The following is a 26981-nucleotide window of genomic DNA, read 5'->3' as shown; positions in this document are numbered from 1 at the left end:
CGAACACAAATGAAAAAGATAAAACAACTATTATGAACCTATATAGTAATATTTTATAGCAATCGGCCCTTCAAAATAGGATGAAACATGGTACTACAACAAAAACCTTGCCGCATTATTGAATAAAACTGGGATCTTATGAGAAAATAAACCTAAGCTCTACAGCTAATTAAGTGTTGACATCAACCTGCTTAATTGAAATTCTATTGCATGATTACATCAGCAAAGTTACAGCTGACATAACTTGGGTCGACTACCACAATATTTTCAGAGGCTTTGGTCTCTTTAGGATTGCATAATATTAGGACAACAAAAGTTACAGCAGATGGAATGTCGTTGCAGAGGCCAACTCCTGGCGCGTTGGAGCAAAATTTATCAGCTTGGCACGACGTTCATCTCTAAGGAGGAGATTCGGCACTTAGCTGGTAACAATTATATACACAAATATCACCTTGTATTTCTCCACCCCGGACGAGAAGATGTTTCACTGCTAAAATTCAGAGCACGCGTAGCTGAGCTAGGAATGCTGCGCATAGATCAAGGAAGAGGAACTGTGGACCCTGAACTCTCTGCAGATCGAGCAAATACTTGTCTTCGCGGGTCTTGTAAAGCTGAAAATAATTAGACGATTTGAGCATGGAAAAAACGAACACTAACATTAACACTTACCTTAATCGATGAATGAGTTAGTAGTTTCTGGCACAAGGTTTACAACCATCATTAATAAAGACTCCTAAGTTTCAGAATCTATATCCTTATGTCAGTAAGAATCTCTTCAAAGTATTAAGGGTTAATCATATACGTATCCCCATTTACTTTCAGCGTTTTCAGGAAAAATGTCCTCAACTTATGTTTTCTCTCCAAAATCGAAACATAGTGAAAAGTTTGATTTATGTCGCCTTAATTTAGCGAGAGAAATAGAGTTATTTGATAATTAGTACCATCTTAGTTATTTGATAACGTTGTGTGCAAATATAGAGTTACTCGTATAATGCAGAGAAAGAAAGGCATTAATTAAAAATGTTACCTGCACTTCAAATTTGACCACATGCTGTGGCTTAATATTGGCACCATGCTCGACGATAGAAGATTCATCCTCAAAATAATTGTTGTCGTGCATAGAATTATTAACTGCTCCTTCACTATGACCAGGATCGCCAGGAACCCATCTGCATTTCATGTTGTACTGCCCAATCTTTTTCCAGTAAACATTCAATTCTTGAAGAGCTTTGAGAACTTCAGCCATTATCTCGCGTGGATGGGCTCGAGACTACAAATAAGTCAATATGATTAAAAAAAAAAAAAGATGTATCATATCAAACAGAAACAAACTAATTTAGTTTGACATTCCATGCCCGAATCCCCAAACAAGAAAAAATTAAATAGTCAAAATCATCGCTAAAACCATTTAAAGATTACAAACCAGCTCACAGAAAATTTCTGTTGTCAAGGATGATTCAAGAAATGATACAATGAGAAGCATGCCGACTAACCTGGAGTCCAAGTGCCCATTTCCTCTCGGATGGAAATTGCCTTCCCCCCAATTGTTGATAGTCGATAGCTCCAGAAGACCGTTGCCCAACAGGAGAGGCTACAGTCTCACTTGGATTAGTGTTATATCCGAGTTCCTACACAGGTAGGGATTACTCAGAACACAAACATTTAAACAAGAAATTACACACATTAGAAAATCAGAAAATCGAGATTAGAAAAAACGTAAGTTACAACCATATAAAACGGCAAACTTGATATGTACATAAGCTGAAGTTTAAGAGAGAGCGCACCACAGTTTCTTGAAATTCAGATCCAAGGTAGCCACCAGATACACGAAACCTGTTGTCTAGCAGCAGATAATACGTAACAGTACCCTGAAAGACATTCAAGATATAAGAAAGCTTGAACATAAAGCATAACTAAGATACAGCCATATGCTAACCTCATTTTGAACTCGGTTTTGAATAGAATCAAGAAGCACATTCCTGTCGAATCCCATATTAACCACTTCATGAAGAATCTCTTCGTCAATCTGCACAAAGACATCACAATCAATTTTTTGTCATGATACCATAGTGTACAGCCACAATGCAAGAGAATCAGATAAAAAAAAGACTGCCAATTCATAAGAAAGAAAGCATCATAGTGGATACATATATGAGTTGAAATCAATGAAAAGACCAAACACCTGTAGAATCACTAAAAGATGTAAAATAGAAACTTAGAAATATTTAGTCACAGTATATGTGTTCCTAGATTTGCTTACGTGTACAAGAAACATCATGCATGCTTTATAAACATCTAAATAGAGCACTACGAGCTATATCAACCTTTTTAGCTTGTTGTGTTGTATCTGGCGGCGGAACAGCTAAGTAGCGGGGCAGATGAGCTTGGAACCAAAGGTGAGCACGAATCTCGGGAATAGTGATACGCTTAGTTGGATCAACAATAAGCATCCTAGGAATCAAATCTCTAGCACCAACCGATAAATGGCTGGGGAGGGTATAAATTCCACCCTGCAATCAAATTAAACAAAATACATTATATGAATACAAATCCAGCTACCTGGAAATAATATTAACAATCGAATTAGCAGTAAACGCCATAAAATTATGGTGGGAGAACATAACAATGCACTAAAGGGGAACTTTGGAATACATCTTGGTCGGATATTGGGGGCATCAGACTTGCAATACTTGTACTACTGGATGTGGTATAGGATTAAGAAGCTTGAATAGCTAGTTAGGTTATACGGATTCAACTCTAGGCATGTTCGTACCTTGCTTAAATTAGGTTAATGAATCATTAGAAAACAAAATAAGCCAATGAGACATATTTAGACCGAACTCATTATTAGTCTTGACATGCAAAGTAAGAAATTCATGATTTGTTCAATTAAGAGCTGTTTCACACTTCCAAATCCTCAAATTGTAAGCTAAATGTTTCAACAAAAAACAGAATATTGATTAAGAGATACCAACTTTTCACTACTATTGCTGAGCTCCAGATTAGACAAAGTAATGGGTCTCAAGAGTAAGTCCATACCTTAATTTTCTTGAAAAGATTAGGAATGTTCTCATCATCAAAGGGAAGGGTGCCGCAAAGAAGTGCATAGAGAATAACACCACAGCTCCAGACGTCCACTTCAGGCCCCGCATATAATTTACCAGATATAACCTATGGGAAAAATGAAATATCAGAGCTTTCCATATTTCAACTTTTTTTCTGTTACATATTTATTCTTATCTTTTTGCCATTTGACCGGTAAAACTTTAAGCACCTCTGGAGCAGCATAGTTGGGGCTTCCACAACTTGTCTTCAGGAAATGACCATCACGCATGATGTTACTCAAGCCAAAATCAGCAATCTTCACGTTCAATTTAGAATCCAAAAGCAAGTTCTCAGGCTTCAGATCCCGGTGAACCACCATATTCCGATGGCAATATTCCACTCCCGATATTATCTGAAATTATCAGCAGAATGACAAAGACTCTACAAAAATGAATTTATAAACTGATTTGGATATTAGAAACAGCACTATAAGTCTATACAAGAAAAGTACCAACCTGCTGAAAGAAGATGCGGGCTTCATCCTCATGTAACCTGCCTTTCTCCACAATATAATCAAACAATTCACCAGATTTAACATACTCCATCACAACGTAAATATCAGATTGTGTCTCCACGACCTCATACAGGCGAATGATATGCGGATGCATAAACAATCTCAAAATTTTGATTTCTCGTCTAACTGCAGGAAGAACACCCACTCTTAGCAATTCATCACGGTCAAATAAATAAAAAACCAGGCTAACTTTAACGACATTGGAAATAAAAAGAGATCCAGCAAGGCAGCAAGTTACATTTACTTAGGTTGCAATTGAATTAAAGGTAGGGACAGTTAATCCCTAAAGGTTTTGCCCATATAAAGTTTTGAAATATCCAAGATAATCGAATAAGAATATTCTAATTACTCTTTTTATATATATTTAGTACTAATTGGCAATGAAATCCTAGCTGCTAAGTGGTGACATGCCATCAAATTTTTATTAGGTGCTTTGGGGACGTGGAATGGAAATGGAACTAAAATTAATAAATAATAAATGGGTATCAATCATGCTTCTCAGGGAAACAAAGCCCTAACATACTTCGCCAGAACCGTCATTCCCATACCCATTTGCCTCAAACTGGTGGATTAGAGTAAGAGTGTATAATAAAGATCAATAAGACCCAACCATTGAGGTTTGGCTAAATTCTATGCCACTAAAACATGCAATTTTCTTAAACTAATTATGATATGCTGACACTTGGTGATGCAACCACACATTTTATCAGCTCTTCTTAATTCCCTACAAGGTAGAGGGGCTATCGCAGAAAGTCACCTATCTCAGTAGTTTCAGAGAGTCAGAGACAGTAATTACGTGTAGTAGGAGGAAGCGCCCTGGATCCCCCCAAAAAGGAATTTTCCCTATTCGAGACATTGATTTACAAAATCCTCCATCTTCTGGCTAGTGTTTCCATCCTCAACCCCACCACATTATTTTTATAAGCTAATTTTAATATTTTAGTAGGGTTTCATTGCTTTTATATACACGAAGTTCACACCAATTTCAGTTTTTAATCGAAACTAAATTTTGGCCAAAAATACACAAACTTGTCATTTTTGGAATTTGACCTGAAATTAAATTCCATCCGCAATTAATCCTACATGGATGCTGGACCTTGGTGACATGGCATTTCGTATACGATCAGCTCGCACTCTAAGTGGAAATTGGGCTAAAGAAGACACCACATTGCATGAATGGTAACTTGGGGACTGAATTTCCATTCTTTCAAATTGCTTTTGTTCTGTTTGGACAACATGCTAACTAATGTGATCATGATCTTAATGTCAGTCAATATATATGTACTGAATGTTGTGTATTATTCAGCCAAAAATATGAATTTTCGTAAAAAACAGAAATTGATGTAAAAACTCCTGTATTTACGGGCAATAATCTATAGGTAAAATTTAGAATTGATTAATGAGGCCAAAAAATACTAGTATCTGGAGCAGCATTGAAATAAAACTACCATGAAAAGGGTACAAAGGTGTTTCCCCAAAAGAACTGTGCAGATCTCAATGAAACCCAAGTAGATGTAACGTAAGAACACATATGTAGAATCATGACATACCTAGTGCTCGAGATAATGATTGAACATACACAAATCGAATGACACAGATGGTACCCAACAAAATACTTTAATAAGGTAAGTAACATATTTTTAGTTTAGGTTTTTTATCAATGGTTGTGGTCTACCTTGTGCTGAAAAGCGTCAAAAACAGAAGAATGAACAAATGAACGAAGTACAATGATCATCACAAAGTAATTAACAATAGTAAGTAAGCATCACATGCTTAGTTTACTGACTCACCTTTTTCTTCCATGTCCATATTCTTAATTTTCTTGCGGTTAAGGATCTTGACAGCAACTTTGTGGCCAGTCAATGCGTGTTCAGCAATTTTAACTTTACCAAATGAGCCAATCCCAAGAGTCTTTCCAAGCTTGTAGTTCCGCAAGAATGAATCCACGGTTCTTCCATCTTGGATTGTTCCATCCATTTCCTGCACACATATACAATGAAATTAAAGCACCAATTTCTGAAAAAAAAACAAGCATGATGCATCAAAGATGAAAGAACTAATAACAGCCCAGAAACAAGACTGCTGTATGTAAGCAGTGAGCAGTCCAATTTCGGCCTTAGAAGCAATTATCACAAAGGGAAAGATTCAGGAAAATTAAGATGAAATATTGTGCGAAAACCAATTATGATACCAAAAAAGCACCAAACATCACATAGTTCAAAACTTTTTGAAAGGACAATTTTCAATTTGATAAAATAACCATATTTGAGGCAAGATTGCATTTTTTCATATCTTCTTCAGTAAACAATAAGGTTTCCTATTTCACACATCAAAGCACATGCTTTCTTCACCAGAAAGCAGCACTGGGAATAATAAACACCAAACAGCTCATTTAAACTTGAAAACAAGCAATCAAATCCCAAATTGAAACCAGAAAAGGGGCAATTCTTCAAAAAATTCGTAATTAAACCAGCCAGCACTTCACTGAACACCCTAAAGCTCCTATTTATGCAATGAAACAAACAATTCACCAAATTAAAAATGCACAGCTCCACAAACCCACTTCAGATCTGAGAATCCGTCTGAATAATAAATTTTCAAAAGAAGAAAGAAAGAAAAGAGGGAGACTGAAAATCCAGTCTTTAGTTCACTATCAAATAAAAAATAAATACTACAAATAATTATAGCTCAGAGCCCCGGTAAAATTCAAGAAGAGTGAACTTACACATACACAAAAACACGCAGAAGAATGCCAAAAACTGGGAGGTAGTGCAGTTAAGATTTAAAGAGAAGAAAATAAATGATAAATTACGAGTTGAGAGAGGGTGACTATGTGTGAGTGACGTGAACGGCGACGAATCGCCCTCTCTTCAATGGAATTTCACGAGATGATGAGCACAAGGCGATGCAGCGAAGCTCGATTGTTTCCCTGCGCTACCTTTTTTCTGTCATTTTCTCTCAATTTATTTCATCTATTTGTATTTCGACCCCTTAAAATTGTATAAATCTCATATTATGAATATTCTGTTACAGTGGAGAATATCAATCTCTCGAGGGTAGAAGTATTGTGCGTTAAAAACAGAAAAAATATTTATTTTTACACTATAGGATAAAATATAAATAAATAAATAAAATTATGAAATCTACCTTCGGACAAGAAAGTTCTAACAGTAGTAATTTAATTTTATTTAGCAACTCACCCTATGCAGTATGCAAGGTACAATATATTGTGTTTTTATAAGTAATTTAATTTTATTTAGCAACTCACCCTATGCAGTATGCAAGGCACAATATATTGTGTTTCTATAAAAGTACTCTCGTTCAAAAAAATATTTTGCACTTTTATTTCTTTCATCCCATAAAAAATATGATCATTTCCATCTATCAAAAGTTATCTTCAACTCATGTATACATATGCATCAATATATTTAAAACTTATATCACTATGATCCATCATTACACCTCATTAAATATTAGTATAACAATAATACGAGTCCTACGATTCATTAACACTGTTTTTATTTTAACAATTATGCATTAATTCTCGTGTCATTTCAAATACTCATATTTTTATTGGATCGAAGTGAGTATATAGTACTCCAGTCTAAGATCAATTATTATGGACCAAAAATAGAAGATAAAAATCACTACCTCCATTCTTAAAAATTACTATAAACTTTTAAATTGACACGCATTTTAATGCACAATCATTAAAGTAAGATATGTAAAGAAAAATTGATAAAAAAAAGTAAAAGATGAAGATAAAAAAATAGTGGAAGTGGTGTTAGTGGATTGTAGGGTCTATGTCCTAAAATAGAAAGTTTAAGAAATTTTTGTTTTTAAGAGACGGTCCAAAATGAAAATAATTAAGGACGGAGATAGTAATATTTATTAAAATTTGTAGTTCATAATATTGAAATCTAATATAAAAACGGTAAATACACGTCAACAATGTATAATTAATCATAGATATAGTTTTATAGTAAAACACCATCCACAAGAAATAAATTAATATAAATAGACTTTCATATTAAATTTTATAAGTTTTAAAAAAATATTTTTTAAACAATATTAATAGTCGAATAAATTGTAACATTAACCTCATTACTACAAATTAAAAAATTTTAATCATTCACAACTCATAAATGGGATTGAATTTATAGCAACAAAACAATGTGTATATATATTGATAGAAAGAAGGAAAGTATCGATCAAGAGTTTAGCACCTCGTACCTTAAGCATGGGGTTAGGGGTTCGATCCCTGTCCATGTGGATGGAGCAAACTATTTGGCCAGTCTCCTACTATTTAGTGCGCTGACCGTTGAAATGATGAATTAGTCGTTTAGTTGTCGACACAAGAGATATCTTGAAAAACTAAAAAAGAAATAAGACAGTTCCTAAATCTGGATGAGCGAATTTATAGAAACCAAATCTCATACATTTATTGTTCAAATAAAATTATCATGATTAAATTACAAAGTCCTTTCATTTCACCCCCTTATGGCCTGATTTCCCATATTATAGCATAATGTTAAATTTGACACATGTTTGTCAAGTAAGAATGAATCCAATGCTCAATTATAGATTCAATCATATACCTTATCATGTAATTCTACATCACAGTCTCCATCTTCTGATAAAAACAATCTTTATGCATGTATGCATAACATTATTCATTTTTTTACCTTTTTTCTTTTTCTCCAAATCATTTTCTACCATTGCTTAGTTGCTTGAGAAATTACCTTTTATAGCCTCTTTCTTCAATAGGGAATTGGGCAAAGCGAGAAGAAAATCGATTGAATTGAATAAGTAGATTCAATTTCGTCATATGCATAGAAGTCAGATTTCATTGGTCCTTTGGTTCTTTTTCTTTCGTTTTCCATGAAAATCTTCAGCATCAAATTTATTAAAAAATAAATTAAATTAAAACAAGTATTAACCAAAAATAAATGTATCATAATATTACAATTTGTAATTTCAAATCCATTTTACCTGTGCGAGGAATTTATGGTAATAATTCGTTCCGCCTAGTATCAATATGGAAATGAAGATATTAGTGCAAGGCTACTAATGTCAACTACCAATTCTTTTATACAATTTTCTTTATTTAAATATCATAGAACTTTCTTAATTTAAATTATTCTTTTCATAAACCTTATGTTATATTGAAGGTAATTTTTCGATAAATTATAGCGAAATCTTAATTTGCACATATACACATGTAAAAGTTTGCACGAAAAAAAATGTAAGTTGTATGCATATCTACCGACTTGTAATATAATGATGTTCATTGTAGTGTTATGACGACTTAGAGGCATCTCCAACCATTTGACTAAATTCAAACCCATTTTAATGTAAATGTCATACTAAATATTGATTTTACTTCAACCATTTACATTAAACTCAAACTTAAAAGAATATTCTTTGAATTATGTCTTTTTTACTCACAAAATTTGAAAATTTTTTAGGTTTTGGTTTAGTGTAAACCTAAAGATAGGTATTTTTTTTTCAAAAACCAAAAATGGGATTGGTTTTTTAGTACTATTGGAGCTATATATCTATCCCATTTTAGATTTTAGAGTACCCTTGGAGATGGTCTAAGTTCATTAGTTCAAGGAATATAATACCCCCAAAAAATATACTCCATCTGTTTGCGATCAGGGCTTTTAGTTTGATTCAACATAGATTATAAGAAATGTTAATAAGATTATAATTCGTTTGATAAGAAAGATGGTATACGAGAAGATATATAAAACAAATCAGAAATACGGGCTTCATGTTAAGATATGCAAAAATAAAATTTATTTTCATTATTGTTCGGTAGAAAAGAAATTATCTAAATTTGTATAATATATTAAATAACAAGGCTTAACTTGACAAATTGGTGGGTTACATAAACATGGTTAAAGTTATAGTTTTGGTAAGATTAGAGAGGACCCTTTTTTGTATTGGGATTTTTGAGTTAAGCTTAACTATGATATCAAACAATTAGAAATGTTCATATATAATTTTCTATCTTGGTATTACTAACCTATCAAACATGTAAGAGTGGATGAAAAAAGATAGTGAAATATGAGTTTCATTTTTATATTAATAATTTGTGAGTAAAAATTGTGGAACCAACTTATGAGTTATGATTTATAGTCAAACTGAACACGAGATTTCACCAAAATGGCAACCCAAGACTTCTAATCGTGGATGGAAAATAATATTTAATTATATTCTTTAATTTGTATGATAAAAAATGACATCCGCAGTATTCCAATGTCAATTGTAATTTTATAATGACCCAATGTCAATTTATATAAGTAAGTTTAATGTAAATAATATGTTAAATAACAAAAAATATTTAATACATAGTAATCCTCTTTTCCATATTAATAAAAACATTTTATTTTCTGCACTCATTTTGAAAAAAATGATATTAAATAGTTAAAGTGACGAGAGAGTAAAGTAAGAGATAGAATAACATAAAAAAGAGTCTTATCTATAATATTCTCTCTCTTACTTTACTTTTTCTCCATTATAACTATTTATAATAATTTTTTAAAAATGAGTGTGCAAAAATGAAATGTATCTATTAGTATGGAACGGAGGGAGTATTATTTTGTGTACATAATCCATATAATAAAAATTAAAAAGTGTAAATAATTTTACAAACATTATTCCTTCTTACTCACTCATTAAATTAAACCACCTATAAAAGCCCAACAATATTTTTATTTAGCTAATTCTGGGCCACAATTTAAACGCAAGACATAAAAATAAATAGTAGTAGAATAAAATAATTTTCTTCTTGACCATCTTTCGTCACTCCAATCTTCAAAATCTCCGGCGAAACTCACAATCAACCACCACCACCGCCGCCTCTGCCCCCTTTTCTTCCTTATTCTTGGCCGACCGACCAGCACGTCATATCCTCGCCGCGCTACCGTGAAATTGTGCTGGCCGCCCCCTTCTCAGTTTTAACTCAACGACATCAGCAAGCCTTAATCTATTTGTTCATCAGGTCAACTTCTTCTTCACCGATGATACATCTCTTCTACACCTGCGCTTCTTCTTCTTATTCATCTTCCTATCCCAGTCCACTCTTTGTAGGGTTTTTGTAATGAGATCTGCAAGTTTTCTCAATTTCCTGAATTTGAATAATGGATCTATAAATTGGAATAATAGATTCGCGAGTCGTTGAAATTTGACATTTGATTTTAATTCACATACATATACAGGAGTATCATTTTGTTTGATTTCATTTCGTGGACCGCATTAGGTTTGGAATAAACGTTTTTAATATTTTCTGATTTGGAATTTCACGGGTATTAACCGCTAATATCCACACATTTCTATCAAACTAAAGGCTTTTGTAAATAGAAAAAATGTATTACTACTACTCATTCAGCAAGTATTTGGTGGATGAGTTTAGGCGCCAAAAATCTTTTACTACTGTAATACTTAATGACATGCTTGGATGAGCTATATTCACACCTTTTCCTATGGTTTGATTTCTATGCGAACATGCTGGATGAAGCGTTTTTGTGGATTTAGTTGGTCTTATGAAGCTTATTGGGTACTCTTTTTAGTAACTAGTGTTCCTTGTGGTGAAGTGGTGTTGCTCTCATTGTTGTTTATATGATTATTGGTAAACGTCTATAGTGGGAAGAGCATTTGGTTGATTTTGGAGTTTTGAAATTTTTTGCTGATTATATGGCGTGTTATTTGGGAATTTTTGATTGAGGGTGATGATTGATTTGGATTAATGTGAATTTTAGATTAAAGAGGAAACATACCTGTGAATTCTGTTTGACCCCGAACCAGAAGGAAAGTTTTCATTCTTAGATATATCAAAAGATGTAGGAATTTCTTCGTGTACTCCTTAGATATCAGCTGGTCCGATCCAGATATGTTTAGTATTTAGAAATAAATGTTAGGTTTTGAGCACCATTTACATATATTAGCCTACGGTCTAGAGATTGAGGAATTTAACTTTTTGACTTTTACGATATGTACTTCACGGTTCACAGTTCACACCTATATGAGTGTTTGATATTGTTGCACTAGCCATTTTGCTCTGCATAAGCTATATTTTATGAGTATAACTTTTTGGAACTTTTGGTTGAGTATAGAAGTCAAGGCCTATGGATATTGCTGCATCTCACTCTTTTATTAAGAGCACATATTGTATTTGAATGAATTCATGCATGAGCGTTTTGTGTATTTACCTTTTCATGTAATGGTTAGTTAATTGCAATTTTCCTAAGCTTTTAGTTGGTGCAAATAGACTGGGATGTTTTTGAATATGTAAACTGATGAGAAATTGAAGTAAATGGCTTAATTATCACATGTTGCAACCATCATATTGCATATGGTGCTCCTAGCTTTGAATTTGTTATAAGGATATACTTCTCTATTGCCGCATTGGAGGTGTCGTTTGGCTTTTCAATTTTCTCCATAATATTTTGTTGGTCTTTTCAAAATTCAAATATATCCTCTTGTGTTTTCTATTGAAGCTTTCTTATTTTTTGTGAGGTGCTCCAGGGATATTTCTATAAAATAGACTTACAAGAATGGCATCTAGACGGAACGTCCGATATAGTCGTATTGCTGATGATGACGATGACTATAATAATGGTAGTGGTCCAAATCGACATGACCCTAGATTTGATTATGCTCCCAGAAGCTATGACAAAGTTCCTTGGAAGTCAATAGTTCTTGCAATCTTTTTACTGCTTCTTGGGTGTCTGCTTATCTTGCTTGCAGTTTTCATCTTCACTGGTCACATGGGAGGCGAGCTCTCCCAAGCTTATGGCCTCTTAGGACTAGGTTTGCTGACCTTTGTGCCAGGTATTTCGATAGCCTCTTTGTTCAATTATTTAGTACCTTTTGGCCTAGAGAATGATTATAAGCACTAGATTGCATTCTATATGGTCTTCCTGAGGGGTAATCCATAACTCGTATACTCCACCTGTTGCTACCCTCTTTTATGTGCTGTATGCCTCTGCCTCAAAATGTTTGGTGCAATGTGTTTGCACATATAAATAGTTTATAATCCGAAATCCTCCATAGTCCATACTATCGTAGATGCATCTTGTTTGTGTAATTTCTTGCGCATGACTCAGCTTTTATACTTACTATTATGAAATGATTGTAGGCTTCTATGAAACTCGGATTGCCTACTATTCGTGGAGAGGTGCCCAAGGATACCGGTTTGCCAACATTCCCGACTATTGAGGTTTTGCTTTGTTTCTAGTCGTGCCATATTCGTTTTTTACGCATTTAGCATACAAGATTCCTCTGTAAGAACTTGTGGCGTATTCATGTGTATAATACGTAGAACCAAGTGTGTGTAGTGTGTAAATTCTTGATTTAAGTTTAGCATAATTCTGGTGCCACACACTGAACTGTCGTTTACAAATGTCCGGATCAGATAGATTTTTGTGGTGAATCAATGAGCTAGCTGCAAATTGACAATGGCATTAAGGATCATTTTGTTGGTTCTTTTATTTCAGATTGTATGTCATTTTCTACCCTTGGTTATTTATTTATATGTGATGTGATGTGATGTGATGAGGGCATTTTCATTAATTATTTTACATTGTAAAGCGTAGCAGCTTGCCTATTCTAGTCAACCTTAATGTGTTTATCCCTAAACTAAAGTATGAGTATATTGTAGTAATACAATTCATAAATCTCAATTCCACATTTGTGATCTGAAAATCGGATCAAACTAGCAAGTTCAACCAATTTAACCGCAAACCGGTCATTTAATCGATAATTATGTTTTTAAGTTTGAAATTCAATCAAGAAACCACACACCAAATAGAAAAGATTTCATTTTGACGCGAGTGATGCAATAATTCTTGAACATTATTGATGGTAGAATGACATTAAACCGAACAAGAATCACTAAATCAGACAAATTGGATAGGATTCTAAAGCGGATAATAAGGTTGATTCACCACTTGTAAAAACAACGAGAAAGGAGGGAACAGCAATTAAACAACGTTGCTATCTCCTCCTGTCTGTATCTTCAACGATTATAGATACAAAAATGGAAAGAAAAAGGGAACAACCTATAGAGAAGGGTTCAAGCTTGGAGTTTCTACCGGACCCACTTCTCCTTTTCCCATGGGGAGCCTTTGTTACAGGTCCCACCTCTCTCTTTCTCATCTTCACACTCTGTGTATTTTAATGCAAATTCCTTCTGGTAATAAATGGAGTATTAGTTTATGTTTTGGTGCTTGAATCCCATTTGTTAAATGTTATTCACATTGACGCTTTAATTCAAATCAATGATAGAAGCATATACTTGAAATTTGGTCTTCTATTCTTATACAGTAATCTCAACAATCAATTGTTTTGTAAATTATTTGATTTTGTTGGATATGATGTTGGTTGAATTTCCTGACTAGGCTCACACTTTATAGCACTCTTGATGTTTTGGTAGTTCATCAGGGGAAGTGGAGAATGCAATTCATGAATCCTTCCTCTGATCTTTAACCTATTCAAAGGGGAGGACTGCACTTGTAGCAGTTACAGGGCGCTTCGTTGTTCTTAATGCCGTGCTAAGGTATGTGTGTCGTGTATTATCAATTCAACAAGAAAACGGCCCAAGGAATTTTCAGCAGCACCTTATATATTGTTGCAGAGATTTAGAGACTGAATTGCTATAATGGGTGGTTGTGTATCATCTCCATATATAGCAACTAAACCGTCAAAAAGTAGTAGATGAAGGAGGTCCCATGGACGCTCGAAAAAGAGACATGTAAAATCAGCTTCAGAGGTAAACAGGACACGGAATAGTGATGCAGGAGCTCGAGTATCTACAGTTAGTGAGTTTGTTCACACGCTACCAAACGCAAAACATCTTCAGTCTCTAATTCCTCTTTCCATCTCACTCAGCTGCAATTTCTCCACAGTCAAAGTGATGTCAATGGTATATCTTTCCTACAAAACTGAGAATTCTAATCTTTTGTTATCACTCCAATCCAAACTGATGAACCTCCGTTTCTTGAGGATTACGGGATTGGCTACGTTAAGAATGACAAGATATACTTATATTCTACAGCAATGTACCAGGAAGAATGGTTTGACACACTCAGTTTACTGGAGTGCGACTCCAATGATGACTTTAGTAGCGTACATGGAGGTAAACAATCACAAACTTCTGTTTCTTTTCACCTCTTTGGTTTGCTCGAAGCATTAACTTATTTGGCTTTCGGATCAGCAACACCAGTTTTTATATTTCTACCTTCTTGTGTAGATCATGGCCCATTTACAACAAACGGGAGAGTTCTTCATTACGAAGTAGTAGCAAGAGTAATCTTAAAGAGGAGTTCTCAAGCAAAGATGGAGTAAAGCTAATAGATGCCCACAAAAAAGGGCTTCCTGGCTTAGTGCAGAGTGAAGATTCTGGTGCGGTGAAGGCACTAAAATTAGACCGGGCCTAGTTTTAATGGTATTTAAGTTCATGCGAATGACCATGATGATAAGACGTCCGAGACCCTATTGAAGTCTGTCTTGCCGGCATTAGTTCCCACCTTAAGTTTCAACGACAAGATGCACAAGGCAGTAAATTCTATTCCACAATCTCAGAAGAATTCAGCAACTATTATTAGGCCCTCCATACAAAAAGAGGCTATTGGGGAACAAATGGATTTTGTGAGTAACCTTTTAATTTGTCATTTTCCTAATGGAAGCAATCATCCCAACTCTTATTTTTAACATAAGTTCATACAGGTGCATCCGCTACAAAATATCTTTATCGCCCTAGAGCTGGCTTATTGATTCCTTGTACTCCTAACGGGGAGCCGACTCCTGGAAGTTGGTCTGAGATTTTGCCATCCACGTTCAAGCTCCGCGGACCTAGCTATTTCAAGCATATGCAAGCCCTATCGTTCATATAAAAAATGTCGGTCACATGATTCGATATAGTACTAGTGTCTGATGATGTAGTTTTGCAGAGACAAGAAGAAGAATCCTGCACCAGATGTCACTCCTTTCATTCCAATAGGCGTAGATCTTTTTGCATGCGAGAGAAAGATTAGCCACATTTCCCAGCACATGGAACTGCCTTGTATAAAATCAGAAGGGGGAGTTCCCCCACTGCTAATTGTCAACATTCGGGTGATTGTTTGTGTCATATTCAAAAATAGATCATAGTGTGACTGTCAAACAGAAGCTTGATGCTTTTGCTTGTACTGTTGCAACTGCCCACGTATGCACCTTCTATGTTTCTTCGTGAAGGGGATGGGGAGGGCTTGAGCCTTGTGCTATATTTTAAGCTCTCGGAGACTTTTGAGACAGACGTATTGCCCAATTTCCAAGAAATGATCAAGGTACATATACATTTCTTTGAGTTCCAACCGTCTTTGCGTTGTTCGTTTGACTGCAACTTAATTATTGTTTTACTGTTCAAAGTACTTAATAGTTGCTGCGAATCTGCAGAGATTGATCGAGGACGATAAGGAAGTTGTCAAAGGCTACAGAAAAGAATCAAGTATTCCTTTCAGAGAAAGACTGAAAGTCATGGTTGGGGTGGTTAATCCTGACGATCTCGTCTCAAATAATACCGAGAGAAAACTCCTTAACGCGTACAATGAAAAGCCTGTTCTCTCTTGCCCTCAGCACAGCGTCTATGAGGTGAGATGGATTGCATTGGTGTGATGATAATATATCATTTCTTTAATCATCTCTGCTTGTTTGTTTACACAGGGTCCCAACTACTTTGAGATTGATCTTGACATTCATCACTTCAGCTTCATAGCAAGGAAGGGACTTAGTGCATTTCGCGAGAGGTTAGGCAATGGAATACTGGATCTTGGATTGACAATTCAGGTTCGTTAGAATTCACTGAAAATCTGCATCCATTCGTGAACGTTTAGGTTTCTTAACTCAAAGGATGACCTATACTATACATGCTTACATACTCTATCTATGAAAGTCTTTAAATTGATATTGAATCTATGTGAGTTTGAAACTAACAGGCTCAGAAGCCAGAAGAGCGGCCGGAGCAAGTCTTAGGCTGTGTGAGATTAAACAAGATTAGCTTTGTCAACAATGGCCAAATACCAACAATCGTGAGGCTAGATGACGACTGAGTCTACTGTGCATTTCACGAAAAAAATGGTTTACCGCAGGCATTTTCTACTAGTAGTGTTGGATGTCCAGGCAATCCACATGACCAAGTTTGATGATGTAAATTATGGATTACCAGTAGAGACTGAATGCAACTACTTTCCAATATTTGAATTCTCAGTGGCTTCATTAGACAAAGTATTGTCTCAGAAATTCTTTCTATTCTCTGTTGTAAGCATACATCTGTATCATGACACTTTTCATAAGTAGATTTATTTTGTTAACTTCATCAATTTTGAAATGGTTATGCGCTGATATGAAATATTGAACTTGATTTCCACTCTCTAAGGAAAAGGAGTGTACAATATATACCAAAGTTACAATGTACTTTAGAAGGGCTAGATAATATAAGGATGGAAATTAATCTGTAGCTTTGGTAAGATGCATATTAAATACTTGCATTCATATCAAATTTATCCAAATCAACTAAAGTCAACTCACATAAATGTGAGTATATCAATACTTTGATTCTGGCTCTTGGCATTTACAGATCCGGATGATGTTGATGAGGGCAAGAAAGATGGTCGCATGATGCAAGCGTTAGGATACAGCACAAGCAGATCCATCAAACTCATTGTCTTGTTTCCAGATAATATGTCGATGACACTGCCAGCCCCTCCACATCATATGTCCGAACCAATCGTTGTCTCTTGCCAGGTGACTCCAGCCAGCAAAGTTCCAAATGGAATGACTTGGATTCTTGCACGCTCTTTGCCACATCCGAAGGACATCCCATATACATGCCACCAGGCAATAAAGTGAACTGGAAACCACCACCAAAGGTGACCAGGTTATTCGAGATGGAACCCGTCCAGTTCACAGAGGTGGTTACATCACTGCCATCGGATGTACATTTTATATCCTGTGCACATCGAGAAATGCAACCAAAAATTATTACCTAGTAAGCATCAAAGGTGAAGCAGTCTTCAATAAGGAAAGATGTAGAAGTCAAAAGCTTTTGTGTTTACTAATTTACAAACTAGAAAAAACAATTATAACTGATTTTTTGGTGTAGATCTATAAACAATTTGCAAGGTGAGATAGATCAAAGAAAAAACAAAATGAAACAGACAGCAGCACAAGTAAAAAAGTATGGCCGAAATGATGAGGGAGTGGTAAATTAAAGACAATGCAAGAAACAACACATTGATGCCTAAGATTGTAATTTAGTAATTTAGAAAACTAACAGTTCAACTATCAGGTTTTGGATTGATTTTAGATTCCAGAACAGAGAGCTATTTTTTTTCATTCCAGATACGTACTATATTTTCCATCTAGCTGAACAGCTAGAAACATTGCAGGTTCATAAGACATTTTCAAACCTCATAAAATATTAACCAAAGAAAGTCATGCAACTATAAGCTATGCTTGAAATAAATACAATTGTGATCTCAGAAATGATTTCTACTGTGTTTGGTGGCAAATTATTGTTCCCATTAGTGTTGTGTTAATGTGTTAGCTTTTACATCTCCAATCATTTTATTTTCATATCTTTCCCTTCCTTAATTGATTAAGTTACTTAGGCCCTTCTTGGTATGGTGGAATGGAATGGCATTCCTACCTCCATTCCATTCCTTTACTTGGTATTTTTCTTCCTTAGGAATCACCATTCCATTTGGAATCACCATTCCATTCCACATGGGAATAGTCATTCCATTCCATTTTTTTCTTTTATTTTTATTTAAGATTTTAATTATAAAACATAGTAGTATTATATTATATTTAAATTTAATATCACTGAATTTTACTACTATAATTTTAAAATTTTATAATAAAACTAAAATTTTAGAATTTTTAATTATTAATTATTAATAAAAATCCACACTCTCACTATTGCACACACACACTATACACTCTCACTCCACACACTACACACATTCCACACACCACACACACTACACCACACACAATACACATATTTTACACACATTACTCAATTCCATTCCATTTGTATTCCTTACATTCACCAAGCACAAGAATGGAATGAGGATTCCATCCATTCCTATCTCCATTCCATTCCATCATACCAAGAAGCTCCTTAGGGTTAGAATAAATGGATGAAACTGGGTAGTGCCACATTAGATACAATGTGATTAGGGTTCACTTCCCTTTTTAGTTTATTACTTTTACATGTTAAAATTGTATACATGGAAGATCATGTGGCACTACCACATCGTCGATGGGCAATGAGATTATTTAAAAAATCTCAATTAAATAAGTTACTGCTAAACGAATAATTTTTTGCTATTCAGACACGAAAAAAGACTGGACGGTTAACTCCGTCAGAGTAATTCCAGCGTCTAAGTTGAAGAAGAGATTCTCAACAAAGTTCAGGATGTTTTAAAGCTGAATACAGTAAAACTTAAAGAAAAACAAGCATTTTAACAGGCAAGCACAAGCAGATAAATGATTCTCAAGCAAGTGTCAACTTTCTAACAACAAATCAATAATAAAGGTAAAAGAAATGACAGCAAAGACTAGTGAAATACCTGAACAAGTTGACCATTCTCGTTCATTTCAAGTATCGCAACAGTATCTGCTTCAGCTATTGTAGCACCGTAAACACCACTTCGTTTTGTTACAGAGCGACCCTTCCATGTGCCTAAATGAGGAGTAATCCTGTCTAAATCCTAGAACCAGTATTACCAGTACCAGGAAACTGAGTAATTCAGTATCAGGACACTTGGTAATTCTGAGAAAATATAATAAAATTGTTTAATATTAAATCTAAGGTACCATAGAATCGTCAAAGGAAGGGTGATGAATCACCCCACTTCCTCTTTCTTCCAGGAATACAAGAAGCATGTCAAGTACACCTTTGGGATCCATGATATGGAAAGCTCTGACTCGTGCATCTTGTTCCAATGAGTAGAGGCAGTTCTCACACACTAGTGAAGGCCTTCGAGAAGGAAGCTTTAAATTTCTGCCGGAAGAAAAGTAAAGCCAGAACATTGAAGATTAATGTAATATAATGGAGATAACTGGCATAACAGCTTACACAGACCCAAATAAAAAAACTTATATATGAAATCCACAGGCATCACTAGTTCCTTTGTGGAGCAACGCCACTATGAGCTCCTTCAAGTAGTGACAGAAAAGTTTCCCTCTTCAAACACACCACCTCAATATCATTTTCTTTAGGTCTCTGCCGACACCACCTTGTATTTTTTTAATAATTAGATTGTAACTTATCTCGAACTCTTCTATGGCAGTGAGGGAACCTCGGTGGAGGTGAGATGCCCAAAATTCAAAAAATAGAAGACAGGGAGGGAGCTCAGACTAGAAACTACTCCATTAGTCTTATCACAAAGGCCTGAGAACATGGCTTTAAAGGCTCTATTTTCTCAGGTAATTGTTGTTAAGAAGTGTTGAGCTCGCCTGCCCTACAATATCTTTCCTTCTGAAGCTACCAAAATACAGAAATCCATTTAATGGATAAAGGAAAACAATCCAATTGACAACATGAAATTCAAATTCTCCAGAGTATGGATAATGCATTCTCTTAATGCAATAGTTTGCATGAACATGAGGAAATTTGTCCATTCATGAATTATTGATCTCATTGTTGGAGATAATGACCAGATGCAAATCGTGAAACTAACATCAATGAAGATTTTATTTCCACAGCAGTGATAAAAGAGAATAAAGAGGAAAATGTTGTTTGATTTCCAGGACTTGTGAATAAATTAGTCCAAAGCATGGGGAGACACATGTCCATCAATCATGCATTAATCCTTGCAAAAAGCATGTTTTACATTCAGGCTATGGTCAGATGCATATTGAAACATCCAATATTAAATATGGCTTTGTTTCCATAATAACGATGAACAACAAAGCAACAAATCAAAGGGTTTTTCTTAACTTTCAATTTTCAGTAATTGTTAACTCATTCTACCAAAACTGCTTATCTATATCGCAGAACACACCTGGGAAATTCTTCTCCAATATCATCTTCACCTAGAACCCCTTTTCTCAAAACTGTTTCCAACATTCCAGCTGTCTGGTATCTCAATGCAAATGCCTTCTCTTTAGGAAAGAACCCAATCTGCAAACTAAATTCAGTGGATGATACGCAAAGCAATTCAAATTTCGATTATTGAACTGCCAGAAAATTTAGATCTTGCGCATTACTATTGAATAACCAATAGTGAGATAAGGCAATAAGAAGTCCCACCTGCTGATATTTGTCCACCGTAAACATGTTGGTCTCCTTAATCTTGTATTCAAACCACTCTGGCTCGTCTTCAGGGCTTAATGGAGGCTGCCTGATGTATAGCCTATATTTTTGGAAACCAGTTTAACATCCGAGTAATACCATTTAGAAGAAAAACAGAGCAATGGGATCCTATTAATAGCAACCATAGCATGCTATGCAGTTTCTCTGGCACTTCGAAGTTCGAACCAATAAATAGTTAAATCTGAAAACAGGTTATACGGTTTCACCTTCCAAAAACGAGTTAGAAAATTTTAAACTATCTTTGTTTTTAGCTGAGCTGCAATATGACTTCACAGCATTTGTCCTCAATTTATTGATTAGGAACTTAGGATAGTAAAGCTTCAACTCATACCCAAAGGAAGAATAACAAAAATCATATCAAAGCGACAAAATAATCTATATCTATGGTAATGTGTTCATATCGAAAGTCCATTCAAGTAATCTTCCAGGGTAAAAACTTACGACTGAATCAAACTCATGAGTTCATTTTCTCCATACGAGCTCGCAGCAAGCTTTGTACTAATCTTATATAGCAAATTCCCATTACAATCGAATTGCTGCAATATCAATCAAAAATGCATCATCAGCATCCTCGTTCAAAGTTCAAACTCTGTAAATCACATTAATAAAATTTCTTCCAATCAGAAATACCTCACTCATATAAAACAAACACAGAATGAAGCTTCACAAAAACATTGTCAACGATAAAAACTGATTAAAATTACAATCATTGCAAATATTACATGAAAACAGCCTCAAAACTACTGCATATTGACATATAAATTTAGCATTCTATCTCCTACAGGCTGGAAAAGAGAAAACCTAGATTTTGTTCATAGAAAATACAGAATGGATAATTACATGGAGAGAACCCTTCCAACTGCCGGAGTTGAGGTCAATGAAGCGTTTAAGAACGTCAATGCTCATCGAAATGTCACCGCTTTGCTGTCCAGCCGACGGGACATTAACGGAGCTCGGCGGTGAAAATGGTGATTTCGTCCGAAGAGAAGGAGCGAAGGGACGAAGAAATTGCGTTGTTAGCCACAGGGGGGATGGAGGATTGTTGAAAGTGGATGCGGAGAGAGAGCTATGCGCCGTCAGCGGCAATATGGAAGATAGCGCCGTCGCCATGTCACGGCGACGCGGGGAGAAATATCTTATCCGTTGGGGAAACAAACGATTGATTTCCTTCTAATTTTTATCTTAAATACTTCCTCCAAAAACATGGAGTTCGAATTTCTTGTTTTACCTTTTTTTTGTGCTCCGTCGATCTTGTTTGCAAATCATCAAAAGATAGCAGCAAATTTGACATTGTTAGTGTTGCTATTTTAGAATCCAAGACATGTAAAATAAGTTCAAACTGAGATTGCCACTTTCTCCGTTCCATAAAAATATACACTCTTGCCTTTTTTTCGCACTTTCTAATTTTAGAAACTATTTTCTCTAACGAGATAGAACTCATTCTCCACTAATAATACTTTAATTACTTTTTTCTCTTTATATCTCTTAGTGTGTCCACAATAGTAGATCCCGTGGCCCTGAGTCAAGCCACAAAACTTGGCCGGGCCACAAAAATACTTATTCACACTATAGTGAAAAAGTCCAAGCCACCAAATTAATTATTTTTTTATTTTTTGTATATTTTAAATTAAGTAAAATAAAAATTATCGGACTATAATAATTAGAAAAAAAACATAAATTAATTTTAAAAAAGTTGACAATTACAAGTAAATATATTTATTGAAAATTCGAATTTTAATTATTTCCGTAATTATTGTGTGAATTGAAATCACAATCCTTAATTAAAAAGTTGACCAACTTTAATTGGAATTTAGTTTTAGAGATGATTTGTTTTCTAAATTAATGCTAATTTATTTTTTTTGAAAACCGCCGTTCTCTCTCTCCATATTTCTCTCTCTGCACTTCATTTTCTCCATATTTCTCTCTACACTTCATCTTCTCCAAAATTAGCAGAAAAAACTGAAGAAAAAAAAATCGAACCTAGGCTCGCGCTGTGGCTCTCGGCCGCTACAATAGGGGAGCCGCGGCCACTGCCCAAGCGCTGCGGCCGAGCTGCCGGTGTGGCTCTCCCCGGGCAACCCCCCCCCCCCCCCCCCCCCAATTTCGGTGGCGCGCGTTGTAGGAAGCCGCGGCTCCCCTACAATGAACGCTCTTGTTTTACTAATTTTGCATTAAAACTCATGCTGAATTCCAAGTATATATTTTTTTTGGGCAGGGGATAAATAATAGTCACTCAAATTTCATGCTAGGCTAAAAATTAAAAATTCAAAAGTTCAGATTTTAACACAGAAGTTGGGGTACAATTTTTTTGAACTTTTATTTTCGGCATTAATCTTTTATTTTTCATATTCTTTTTGTCATAGTATCAAAGTAATTAATGATCCATAATTAATTGTTAGTTCGTTTATTATGATATCTATATTGATTCGGCTTAACCCTAGTGCATGCATATAAAAAAAATTAGTGATTTAGAGACCTAATGTCTTCATGCCATAATATTCTTATATTTTTGGACTATATTATTGTGACTAATTTACCCTAGCATTAAATATCCTTATCTAAATGCATATCATTAATTGGAGATAAACCTAAATCATGCATTATTAAACTAACAGATTTCAAAAATATTCAAAGATACATATTTCATTATTGGCGTATCAATTTAATACTATTATTTTAAAAAATTACTACGTAGTAATTTAGTGAATTAATTGTTATAGTATTAATTAACACACTACACAACTAAATCACTAACTATATAAAATTGTAAAATAATTTGATGAGTTAAATAGCAATCGTATATTTTTCAAATAAAGAGCAATAGTTTAGTTAATACTTTTATTGTCTAATTTTTAGTTTTTTCTTTGTCCATTGTACTGTTATTTCATAGTTTGTTATTTTTATGTTAAATCTTTTAAAATATTTTATCATTGCAATAGCAATGAAATCAATTATTTAATATGTGGAAATTTTTTGAAAATTAAATATTTTTCTTATTCAGATTTAAAATTTATAATAATATATATAGTCATTGGGGAGGGTTATATTGCTAACTTATAACTTAATTGCTAACTACAACTAAATAATAGGCATTAGATATTCAAATTAAGGGCTTAGATCATTAATCCCTAAATGTCAATACGATCAACGAAAAACTTCAATAAGGCCATAGGATTAATTCCAATAAATATCAATAGGGGTATTAATGTCAATTAACTACATGTTTAGTTATAACTAACTTTTAAAAGATATCCCAAAACTTTAAATTCATATAACATATATCAAATTAAAGATAATTTCATAAGGATTCCAACGATATCATACATGCATATGTTCCGACGTCAAAATTTGAAAAAAAAATTAAATTTTTTTTAATTTTTTCGTACAAGCAGAAATGTCAACATACTATATAAAATATGTCAATATAATACATGTAGAATCTCAATATAAGCAATGGGTTAACATTCTTAAAGCATTGTGTTGACATTCTCAAAGCATTGAGTTGATATTTTCGGAACACTATATTGACATTTTCATTCAAAATCCTAATTTGGAGTTTTTTTTATCTTTTTCGATTTAATTAATAAAAACGAAAATTACACGTGGCAAATTGTAGACCACACGTTTTCTAAAATCCTATGGCCTTAAATTAGTTGTAGTTAGCAATTAAATAATGAGTTAGCAATTGATCACTCCCCGCCGTCATTATGATGAAGCTTTTTTTTAAATTATCTTTTACATTTCTGTGTTTTTTCCTTAGCTTTATTACATGTAATATTTTTTTAATTGAGCTTTGAACTCTAATATCTTTTGATTAAAATATATAATTATATAGCTTTCAAATATTAAATAGATAAATGAAGAAAATATGATTATTTTTTTTATTGAGATTCGAGTGTAACATTTTAAAAATTAAAAATCAATAAAATTATTGTTTAATACAAAATATTCGGATGAATCCAATTTTATCATTTTAGATTATTTAAATTTATTATATATCAATGAATTAATTATAAATTAAGAATATAATGAATATATAGTTCTAGAATGTTAAATATATTAGTGAATAAAAGGGGAAGAGATAAAAAGAATATTATGCAATCATATTTTAAATAGAATGTATGATACACATATTCATTAAATGTTTGAATAAATATGCGTAAGCTACGTTTATGTCTTTTAAATAGGTTTATTTAATAAACACATTAATGCAAGGGTAATGCAGTACATACATAAAATATAAATTTAATTACTACTAAAATATAGTAGTAATATATAATTATCATTTCAACCCCATTATGGCAATGCCATTATGTATCTAAAACATTAACCTTGATAAGAAAAATAACTGAAATCTTAGAGTGGCTTTTGACAAGAGCAAAAACTATTTAATGAAAAATCGAAGTGACTCGTGAATATAAGCAAAAAGCAATTTAGATTAGCTTATGGACACTATAAAAAATTGTCTATATTGATTTTTTTAACACGAGTAAAAATTGTCAAAAGAAAATGAAATAACTCCTTAATACTTATCTAAATTATCAAATGTTGAATTAAAAAAGCTTCTTGATATGAGCATAAACCATTAATGAAAACTGTAGAAGCCATAAATAAGATAATACAGTTAAAAAAATAGAACTAGTACACAGTTGAGCAAGAGAGAAAATCTATATGTGTGAGTTAATTTATTTTAATACAAGCAAACATTGGAAATAGAATGGTAAAGGAAAGTTCAATAACGAGATTCTGGCGGCGGCGGCGGTGGCGGAGGCAGCTGGAATGGCTGGGGAAGCGGAAGAGTGGGTAAAGGAACAGATCTTGCATTGTGGTTTGGCCCTGTTTCGTCATAATCCAACTCAAACATTTTCCTTGATTTTTCCTGCAAATATTCAAATAAATATAAGTACTACATAAAGAGATTGACATTGAGAGATGAGAATGTGGTGAAGTACCTGCAACTCCGTAGCAGTAGCAATGGCGTGAGTTTCTTGGAGTGACAGTCTTCTTCCAAATCCTAAAAATTAAAACATAATCTTGAATTTGATGATGCATCAGCTCAAACTATTTCTCTAGGATTACAAAAGAATTTACCTTTATTAGAGGAAACGCAGAGAAGAAACAAGAGAAGAAGGGTAGTGATAGAAGATCCACCCATATTTAGTTGTGGCCTCAGATCCAGTTCTCTCCTTTTATATACTTCTCCAACTCTCTTTTTTTTATTCCACCATTCATTTTTTTTATAATTTCATAAAAATTTGCATGCTACAAGAATCAAGACGAACGATGTGATGACTGATATTTTATCTTATATGCATTAAAATGACAACACCTCTTAAAATAATCTCATACCACCATTCCTAGTCAATCATTTGTACACATGGCGAATAATCAGCTGCCATGTGACAATTATAAAAAATGCTCAAGGATAAATTTTCTCGGCCAGCAATATCCAATAGATTGCTGTCTAGCATTTATACTATTGCTATGTACTCCCTCCGTCCGCGAATAGGAGTCCCGTTTTTCCATTTTAGTCCGTCCGCGAATAAGAGTCCCGGTTCACTTTTACCATAAATGGTAATAGGACCTTCCACAAACTCATTTCACTCACATTTCATTTAAAACTAATATATACAAGTGGGACCCCTATTCCACTAACTTTTTTCCACCCACTTTTCTTAACATTTCTTAAAACTTGTGACGTCCATGAATGAGACTCCTAATGGCAGACGGAGGGAGTAGCATTTATAACATTGCTGGATACGTGGTGACATAATGTCACTTTAAAAGGTGTTACCATTTTAATACAAACATAGGGTAGTATATTTACTCTTACAACGAATAATATGACATGATAAATGCATTATATGTCATCATCTATAAGAAGAGGATTCTATATGCTTATTTACAAATTACAGGGATGATATTAACGGAAATCATAATAAACACATCTTCAGATCTTAACTTACACACTCAAGTAAGTATTTTTGTGGTATA

The 26981-nt window shown here is 34.0% G+C and overlaps 4 protein-coding genes and 1 pseudogene across 7 annotated transcripts; 2 read left to right on the top strand and 3 right to left on the bottom strand.

Annotated features, from left to right (window-relative positions):
- Positions 1-10: 10 nt before the first annotated feature.
- LOC125188875 (SNF1-related protein kinase catalytic subunit alpha KIN10-like) lies at positions 11-6588 on the bottom strand. Of its 3 annotated transcripts, none has more exons than XM_048085945.2 (11): positions 6432-6588; positions 5410-5599; positions 3561-3745; positions 3275-3457; positions 3040-3171; positions 2325-2510; positions 1937-2026; positions 1785-1868; positions 1494-1628; positions 1028-1270; positions 11-611 (listed from the first exon to the last, which is right to left on the bottom strand). In XM_048085945.2, the coding sequence occupies exons 2-11, from the start codon at positions 5594-5596 to the stop codon at positions 498-500; spliced, it is 1539 nt and encodes a 512-aa protein (XP_047941902.2). In that variant the 5' UTR covers positions 5597-5599; positions 6432-6588; the 3' UTR covers positions 11-497. The 3 variants fall into 3 exon arrangements, with proteins under 3 accessions (XP_047941902.2, XP_047941903.2, XP_047941904.2); XM_048085946.2 differs by having other exon boundaries at positions 6345-6564; XM_048085947.2 differs by having other exon boundaries at positions 6351-6564.
- Positions 6589-10377: 3789 nt separating this feature from the next.
- On the top strand, positions 10378-13121 carry LOC125186351 (transmembrane protein (DUF872)). Its single transcript, XM_048082702.2, has 3 exons — positions 10378-10628; positions 12152-12457; positions 12765-13121. Exons 2-3 carry the CDS (start codon positions 12181-12183, stop codon positions 12842-12844), a joined length of 357 nt encoding a protein of 118 aa, XP_047938659.1. The 5' UTR covers positions 10378-10628; positions 12152-12180; the 3' UTR covers positions 12845-13121.
- A 1156-nt stretch (positions 13122-14277) lies between these two features.
- Positions 14278-16979, top strand: LOC125188938 (uncharacterized; annotated as a pseudogene). Its single transcript, XR_016130362.1, has 9 exons — positions 14278-14549; positions 14682-14762; positions 14877-15278; positions 15353-15491; positions 15577-15736; positions 15820-15951; positions 16061-16255; positions 16328-16450; positions 16600-16979. The product of XR_016130362.1 is annotated as an uncharacterized LOC125188938 (transcript).
- Positions 16980-17035: 56 nt separating this feature from the next.
- LOC125188937 (glutamate NMDA receptor subunit epsilon-1, putative (DUF3598)) lies at positions 17036-22174 on the bottom strand. Its single transcript, XM_048086037.2, has 7 exons — positions 21828-22174; positions 21429-21523; positions 20925-21027; positions 20677-20795; positions 19487-19673; positions 19240-19380; positions 17036-17612 (listed from the first exon to the last, which is right to left on the bottom strand). The coding sequence occupies exons 1-7, from the start codon at positions 22095-22097 to the stop codon at positions 17322-17324; spliced, it is 1206 nt and encodes a 401-aa protein (XP_047941994.2). The 5' UTR covers positions 22098-22174; the 3' UTR covers positions 17036-17321.
- A 3462-nt stretch (positions 22175-25636) lies between these two features.
- On the bottom strand, positions 25637-26209 carry LOC148926411 (uncharacterized). Its single transcript, XM_089058042.1, has 3 exons — positions 26079-26209; positions 25940-26001; positions 25637-25866 (listed from the first exon to the last, which is right to left on the bottom strand). Exons 1-3 carry the CDS (start codon positions 26140-26142, stop codon positions 25720-25722), a joined length of 273 nt encoding a protein of 90 aa, XP_088914168.1. The 5' UTR covers positions 26143-26209; the 3' UTR covers positions 25637-25719.
- Positions 26210-26981: the final 772 nt, after the last annotated feature.

This window comes from Salvia hispanica, chromosome 5 (genome assembly GCF_029641045.1).
Source record: "Salvia hispanica isolate PSC_SH4W2 chromosome 5, Shi_PSC_v1, whole genome shotgun sequence".
NCBI classification, from domain to species: domain Eukaryota; kingdom Viridiplantae; phylum Streptophyta; class Magnoliopsida; order Lamiales; family Lamiaceae; genus Salvia; species Salvia hispanica.
This window is presented reverse-complemented; position numbering and strand designations above follow the sequence as displayed.

Coding starts and splice junctions, on each gene's coding strand:
- LOC125188937 (XM_048086037.2), bottom strand. CDS start 22,097: ATGGCGACGGCGCTATCTTCCATATTGCCGCTGACGGCGCATAGCTCT. Junction 21,524..21,827: donor GTTGGAAGGGTTCTCTCCAT/GTAATTATCCAT, acceptor TTGATATTGCAG/CAATTCGATTGTAATGGGAA. Junction 20,796..20,924: donor CGGTGGACAAATATCAGCAG/GTGGGACTTCTT, acceptor TTTAGTTTGCAG/ATTGGGTTCTTTCCTAAAGA.
- LOC148926411 (XM_089058042.1), bottom strand. CDS start 26,142: ATGGGTGGATCTTCTATCACTACCCTTCTTCTCTTGTTTCTTCTCTGC. Junction 26,002..26,078: donor CTGCGTTTCCTCTAATAAAG/GTAAATTCTTTT, acceptor TTTAATTTTTAG/GATTTGGAAGAAGACTGTCA. Junction 25,867..25,939: donor CTACTGCTACGGAGTTGCAG/GTACTTCACCAC, acceptor GAATATTTGCAG/GAAAAATCAAGGAAAATGTT.
- LOC125188875 (XM_048085945.2), bottom strand. CDS start 5,596: ATGGATGGAACAATCCAAGATGGAAGAACCGTGGATTCATTCTTGCGG. Junction 2,027..2,324: donor CAACACAACAAGCTAAAAAG/GTTGATATAGCT, acceptor GTCTTTGTGCAG/ATTGACGAAGAGATTCTTCA. Junction 1,271..1,493: donor AATGGGCACTTGGACTCCAG/GTTAGTCGGCAT, acceptor ACTTATTTGTAG/TCTCGAGCCCATCCACGCGA.
- LOC125186351 (XM_048082702.2), top strand. CDS start 12,181: ATGGCATCTAGACGGAACGTCCGATATAGTCGTATTGCTGATGATGAC. Junction 12,458..12,764: donor TTTGCTGACCTTTGTGCCAG/GTATTTCGATAG, acceptor AAATGATTGTAG/GCTTCTATGAAACTCGGATT.